Genomic DNA, 7,239 nt, shown 5'->3' with positions numbered 1-7,239 from the left:
TATAGCACGGTGTAGTGCAGTGTAGTATATAGTGTGGTACAGTACAGTGTAGTACGGTATGGTACAGTACAGTGTCGTATGGTATAGTACGGTACAGTGTAGTACAGTATAGTGTGGTATAGTATAGCACAGTACAGTATAGTATGCTGCCATATAGTACAGTGTAGTATGGTACAGTACAATGTAGTACAGTATAGTATGGTATAGCATGGTACGCTGCGGTGTAGTGCAGTATAGTACAGTACCATGTAGTATGGTGTGGTACAGTGTAGTACAGTATAGTATGGTGTAGTGTATGTAGTACAGTACACTATGGTGTAGTATGATATAGTACAGTATAGTATAGTACAGTGTAGTATAGTATAGTATGGTACAGTATAGTGTGGTACAGTATAGTACGGTATGGTATGGTATAGCGCAGTATAGTACGTTATGGTATAGTACAGTATAGTATGGTATAGTATGTTATAGTATGGTATAATACAGTACAGTATAGTGTGGTACAGTATAGTACGTTATGGCATAGTATAGTACGGTACAGTATAGTACGGTATGGTACAGTATAGTGAGGTGTGGTACAGTATCGTATGTTATGGTATAGTACAGTATAGTATCGTATGGTATAGTACAGTATAGTATGGTATGGTACAGTATAGTGTGGTATAGTACAGTACAGTGTAGTACGGTATGGTACAGTATAGTATGGTGCGGTATAGTACGTTGTGGTATAGTATGGTATAGTGCGGTATGGTACAGTATAGTACGTTATGGTATGGTATGGTATAGTGCAGTACAGTATAATACGGTATGGTACAGTATAGTACGTTATGGTATAGTATGGTGTGGTATAGTATGTTATAGTGTAGTACAGTATAGTATGGTATAGTACAGTATAGTACGGTATGGTGTAGTACAGTATAGCATAGCATAGCATAGCATAGTATAGTATAGTATAGACCTTTGATTCAGTAGAAATTCAGGAGAGGGAGACCCTTGACAAATGGGTTAGTCAGGGAAGGCATCACAGAGGAGACTGAATTTGACCTAAGCAATAAAAAGACAGGATGCCATGAACTAGAGGGGAAGAAGCAAAGCCATGAACAAGGGTACCAAGGTACCAATGAGTGTGGAATATTAGTGGAACAGTGAGGATTCTGGCATGACTAATTTAGGGAATGTTGGTGTTCTGAAACCTATATACTGTCACCATGGACTTCCTATGGCCTATCCTCTAAAAGATGACATTGCTGGTTTGGTTCAAACATTTTTCGATCTTGCAGGACTCTCTGTGATCCCATATGGGGTTTTCTTGGCAAAGATACTGGAGTGGTTTGCCATTTCCTTCTCTAGCTCATTTTACAAATGAAGAAACTAGGCAAACAGGGTGAAATGACTTGCCCAGAGTCAGTAAGTGTCTGAGGCCAGATTCAAACTCAGGAAGATGAGTCTTCCTGAAACTCAGCCTGGGGCTCTATCCACTGTGGCACCTAGCTGACTAGCATTGCTGGTAATCATTTATTATCACAAAAACATCTAGTAGGTACTTTTTATCTAAGGGGCAGCTGCCTGGCACAGTGGATAGAACACTGGCCCCGAAGTCAGAAAAACTTAAATTCATATCTGACCTCAAAATAACTGTGTGACCCTGGGCAAACAACTTTAGCCTTATTGACTCAATTTCCTCATTTGTAAAATGAGCTGGAAAAGGAAATGGCAAATCTCTCCAGCATCTCTGTCAAGAAAACCTGAATGGGATCACAAAGAGCTGAGCGCAATTGAACTACAACAACTTTTTGTCTAAACTCCCTTTATTTATTCTTATTGTCCTTCCTTCTGCTCTGGAGTAGGCCATGCTATATACCAAGTGTACACAATTAGCAGAGTTTCATTAAGTCTGTTAAGACCATCTAAATAATATAATATTTCACAGAGGAGGTCATTCATCTGAGTAATTATGGATATCTTTCCAGGATTACTTTCTGTGGCATATGCTGTCAAAAATATGTGAAAGCTAATATTTCTGAGCAGTCAGCCACCACAGTGAGGTATACCATGAAGATGTTGGCAAGTGGAGCTGAAACAATCATCTTTATGTTCCTGGGAATCTCTGCTGTAGATCCATCCATCTGGACTTGGAACACAGCATTCATACTCCTGACTTTAGTCTTCATTTCTGTCTACAGAGCCATTGGTAAGAAAAGTCCGCCTGCCTCACTCCATTCTAAACATTATCACATGATCCCAAGGTATCACAATGTGAAACCTGAGAGGAAAGAGCCAGGAACCCTTCAGAGCGTGTTTTCAGTGAGAGGGTTCCTAAGGCAGAAAAAGGATTTCTGGAAGCAGCACATGATACAGATACAGTGATTAGACTTTCCACCGAATCTTAGTCTCTTAAGTTGAGAAGCACCTTAGCTGGATAATATAAAGATTTTTTTTTTGAGAAACCAAACTGTAATAAACACTGAGAGACTAATGATTCTTTCCAAGATGCTTGCTTTCTCACTGTCCTGGTTATATACCAAGGTACAGTAAGAGCATTATGACTATATAGTGGATTAGGAATGGCAACAGATGTGTTCCTGGACGTATAGGTCAAGGAGAAACGAAGAAGCAGAACCAAGACTAAGGGTGGCCAAAGGAGGCAGCCACCCTGAAAGCAACATAGAAGGAGTAGGGAAAAGGATGCAATGCAGGAAACATTGTAGTTTTACTTTTTATGAATACACAGAATTTTCATGACACAAAATTTTCTTCACAGCACATAGATATTTACTTTAGTGATAAGAGTGTTACCATTTTATAGTGATGATTCAATGCCACTGATTGGCAATAAGACATAAGACAATGTTTTAAATTGTGAGTGGGGGCACAAGTTTTAAATTTTCCCTGGGAAAAACAAATGTCTTCTCCTGGTTCTGTTTGAGTGAGGCAGTGAATGGGGTAGAATCCAGAGGTGGGGAACCTGCAACCTCGAGGCCACCTGTGGCCCCCTACGTCCTTGGGAGAGGCCTTTTGATTGAGTCCAAGTTTTACATAACAAATCCTTTTATTAAAGGGATTTGTTCTGTGAAGTTTGGATTTCAGTCAAAGGATCACACTTGAGGACCTAGAGGGCCATAGGTGGCCTCAAGGCCACAGGTTCCCCAACCCTGGGGTAGATCTTGTCATCATTTGGTTTCAGACTGACTTACTTTAAACTCTGCCATTCCAAAATTATAATCTAGTAAAATCAAAGCAAGTGGGGCAGCCAGGTGGTGCAGTGAGTAAGAGCACTGGTCCCAGAGTCGGGAGACCTGGGTTCGGTTCCAGCCTCAGATACTTAACACCCACACAAAATAACTGGCTGTGTAACCTTGAGCAAGTTACTTAACCCCAATTGCTTAGGGGCGGCCAGGTGGTGCAGTGAGTAAGAGTGCCGGCCCCAGCGTTGGGAGACCTGGAATCTGTTCCAGCCTCAGATACTCAGCACCCACACAAAAATAACTGGCCGTGTAACCTCGAGCAAGTTACTTAACCCCAATTGCTTAAAAAAAAATCAAAGCAAGTAAATGGGGCATGGGGAAGGGACTTTGGGAAGAATCATTTTGAGATGCTTCAAGCTTTCCTTTCATTAAAGAAGTTCTTATCCTTTCAGCATGAGCAAGGTCCATTCTGATGTTCTCATTCCATACGTAGTTAATGAATGGGGGGCGGGGGGATGGCATTGTACAAACTCTCTACCTGCAGAGTGACTTGTAGAGACTAAAAAGTTTCCCATTGGTTTCCAAAGTACTTCAAAGTGGGTAAGGAGGGAGTGGCAGCTAGGAGATTTGAATCCTTGTGCCTTTGTTCATGAACTTGGCACTGGTGCAGCTAAGTTCCCACAAATGAACAAACTTCCTTCTCTTTTCTGGCAGTCATTTTGGGAATAAAAAATTTAGAACTTTCAGTGAGAATGTGCAGTCAGGAGATGAGTGATTTCAGTTTCTTTCTGTGGCATTAAATTCTGCAATCAAAAACAATGCAGTAAGCTAATTTTAAGCTTGAGTTCAAATTTGAGATACAGTGATGTGAGGCTATACACAGTTACAGATCATATCCACCCATCCAAGATAGAAATCATTTCCAGTGACTGCTGATAAACAAAGAATTAGAGTTCATACCATCACACACATTGAAAATGTCATGCACTGCCAAGTGGGTGAGGATTTTAAGTTGAGATTTCAAACCTCTGTTCATATTTTGAAGCAACCTATTATGTTTAGGGAGTATTTCTCATTAGAAGAAAGTCTGATGCAATTAAACTTCACTTAAGACTTTCCCATATGCAGATGTTGTGAATATTTTTGGTTTAGTCACTGGTCTTGGGAAGGCTGTGAGATATATTCTCCAAATGCATCTGTGATAAAAGAAATGTAATAGGAAGAATAGCATTGAACAAGAAGTTTGGAAACTGTTTCAGATCACTATTAATGGGATTTCCTATTTTGTAAATAATCATGAAATTACCTCATCCTCCACCTTTCTGGAGAATTGAATTACTAAGCTAGGTAGAAGCAAACCCCTACCCTTCATCCACCTGCTAGGCATCTGAACACGAATTTTAAAAAGTAAGGTTCTCTGAGTGCTGTTTCCTCTAGGTTCCTAAGCCTGTTCTTTCTAGACAGACTGGCAGGAAGAATAGTGATGAAAAATAACCGAATGAGTCCATAGCAAAGTAAAAAAAAAATAGTACATTCTTTCCCCAGAGCTTTCTTCAGGGGGAAGGAGAGAGCCTGTATCTTAAGCAATAAGATAAAATTGAGGAGCAAGTCTGACAAAATTTAATAAAAAATTTTTTCACCTAGATTTACTTCAATTATTGTTTTTCCATATAGGGATGTAAATAGTTCAACATTGATAAGTTCCTTATCATTTATTTTCCCTGTTTACCTTCTCATACTTCTCTTGCTTCTTGTATCAGAATGTCAAATTTTCTATTCAGCTCTGGTTTTTTTCATCAAGAATGCTTGAAAGTCCTCTATTCCACTAAATGACCATATTTTCCCCTGAAACATGATACTCAGTTTTGCTGGGTAGGTGATTCTTGGTTTTAATCCCAGCTCCTTTAACCTTCAGAATATCATATTCCAAGCCCTTCGATCCCTCAGTGTAGAAGCTGCCAGGTTCTGTGTTATCCTGATTGTGTTTCCACAATATTCAAATTGTCTCTTCCTGGCTGCTTGTAATATTTTCTCCTTGATCTGGGAATTCCGGAACCTGGCTATAATATTCCTAAGAGTTTTCTTTTGGGGATCTTTTTCAGGAGGTGATCAGTAGATTCTTTCAACCTCTATTTTGCCCTTTGGTTCTAAAACATCAGGGCAGTTTTCCTTGAGAATTTCTTAAAGGATGATTTCTAGGTTTTTTTATCATGGCTTTCAGGTAGTCCAATAATTTTAAAATTATCTCTCCTGGATATATTTTCCAGGTCAGTGGTTTTTCCTAATGAGATATTTCACATTGCCTTCTATTCTTTCACTTGTTTGGATCTGTTTAATAGTATCTTGATTTCTCATAAAGTCATTAGCTTCCATTTGCTCCAGTCTAATTCTGAAGGAATGATTCTCTTCAGTGAGCTTTTGACGTTCTTTTTCCATCTGGCAAATTCAGCTTTTAAAAGCATTCTTCTCATTGCCTTTTTGAGACTCTTTTGCCATTTGAGTTAGTCTATTTTTAAGGTGTTATTTTCTTCAGTCAAGTTGTTGACTCTCATTTCATAATTTTCTTGTATAGTTCTCATTTCTCTTCCCAATTTTTCCTCCACTTCTCTTATTTGATTTGCAAAATCCTTCTTAAGGTCCTCTATGGCCTGTAATCAACTCACATTTTTCTTGAAAGCTTTTGGTGCAGGAGTTCTGACTTTCCTGTCTTCCTCCTGTTCCATACTTTGATCCTTTTTGTCCCCAAAATATGAGTGTAAAGTTGGGTTGGTCTGTTTACTTTGCTTCCCTCGTTTACTCATGTTGCCACTCAATTACTTGCCTTTTGGTCTTTTTGCCACAGTAGGACTCTGCTACCAGACAGGGGAGCTTCATACCAAATGCTGGGGTTTACTCAGCTGCCAAAGGTATTAATTGGATGCCCTCTCTGAAGCCTCCACTCTGGCAAACTGGTCGCATACTCCAGGACCTCCAGCCTAGACTGCAATCCAGATCCAAGCAGGTTAAAGCAAAAGCGATTACCCCTCAGATTGGTGCTTGGTCCCCCTATACTCTGCAGGCTAGGAGCTGAAGCTGTCACATGGCAGCGGCTGCACAGTCATGGTGCCTCAGCAGCTTCTCACCCCAGGGGCAGAGGCCAACTGCACTCCCAACTACTGGATCCCAAAGTCCACACTACACTGACCTCTCACTGTGTCCTTAGAATCTATGTGTTGATAATTCTGGAAACCACCACAGCTGCTGGTGATCTGAAGTCCCTCCAGCCAGTGGCTGGTCAGGTCTGCCCTGGGTCTAAAACCTCAGCCTCATGTAGGGCTGGGGTCAGCTCCCAGAGCACTGCACTGGCTCCTTGCTGCCGGCCTGCTGGGCTGTCCTCAGTGGGAGGTTAGCTTCTCTGTGTCATTTTGTGGGTTCTTTAGCTCCAAAGTTTCTTCAGAGTCACCTCTTACATGAATTAGAGGAGGTGAGAAACAGAGCCCTGTGGAAGTCCTGTTTCTACTCCACCATCTTGACTCCACCTCCCCCCCCCCCAGCTTTACTTCAGAAGAGAGATATTAAACAAATGTGTTTATGTGTGTTAAGATCACAACACATATTTTTTTTCCTAGGTGTGGTCTTACAAACATGGCTTCTGAACAAGTATCGGATGGTCCAACTGGAAATAATAGACCAAGTGGTCATGTCGTACGGGGGTCTCCGGGGGGCCGTTGCTTATGCCCTGGTCGTGCTCCTGGATGAAAAGAAAGTGAAGGCAAAAAACCTTTTTGTGAGCACCACCATCATTGTCGTGTTCTTTACCGTCATATTCCAGGTAATTAAGTAGCCAGATTTCATGTGCTTAGACAAAGAGAGAATGGCCGTCCCTAAATCCAAAGGGGACATAAGCTGCAAATGATTATTATAAAGTGTTTCAAGGCACCAGAAGCCTAATTGGCTTTGTAATTTTAGTAACTAGGAACCTGTTTTATAGGTTTTCACGTGGCACCACATGGGACCCAACACAATTTGTCCTGCATTAAAAAAAAAAGTTCTTCCTCAGCCTGTAGCTGATTAA

General features: G+C 40.8%; 1 protein-coding gene across 1 annotated transcript in view; it reads left to right on the top strand.

Moving 5' to 3' along the window:
* SLC9A3 (solute carrier family 9 member A3) overlaps window positions 1–7,239 on the top strand; it is a 146,265-nt gene that overhangs the window by 102,573 nt on the left and 36,453 nt on the right. The window contains exons 6-7 of the mRNA XM_069076082.1: window positions 1,971–2,191; window positions 6,794–6,996. Of these exons, the coding sequence (XP_068932183.1) occupies window positions 1,971–2,191; window positions 6,794–6,996 (424 nt within the window). The remainder of the gene's footprint in view (window positions 1–1,970; window positions 2,192–6,793; window positions 6,997–7,239) is intronic.

This window comes from Petaurus breviceps, unplaced genomic scaffold, assembly GCF_028583685.1.
Source record: "Petaurus breviceps papuanus isolate PSGF00001 unplaced genomic scaffold, PetGlider_PUasm1.0 151, whole genome shotgun sequence".
In the NCBI taxonomy this organism is placed as follows: domain Eukaryota; kingdom Metazoa; phylum Chordata; class Mammalia; order Diprotodontia; family Petauridae; genus Petaurus; species Petaurus breviceps.
The sequence above is the reverse complement of the archived record's forward strand: the minus strand, read 5'-3'. Positions and strand labels throughout refer to the sequence as shown.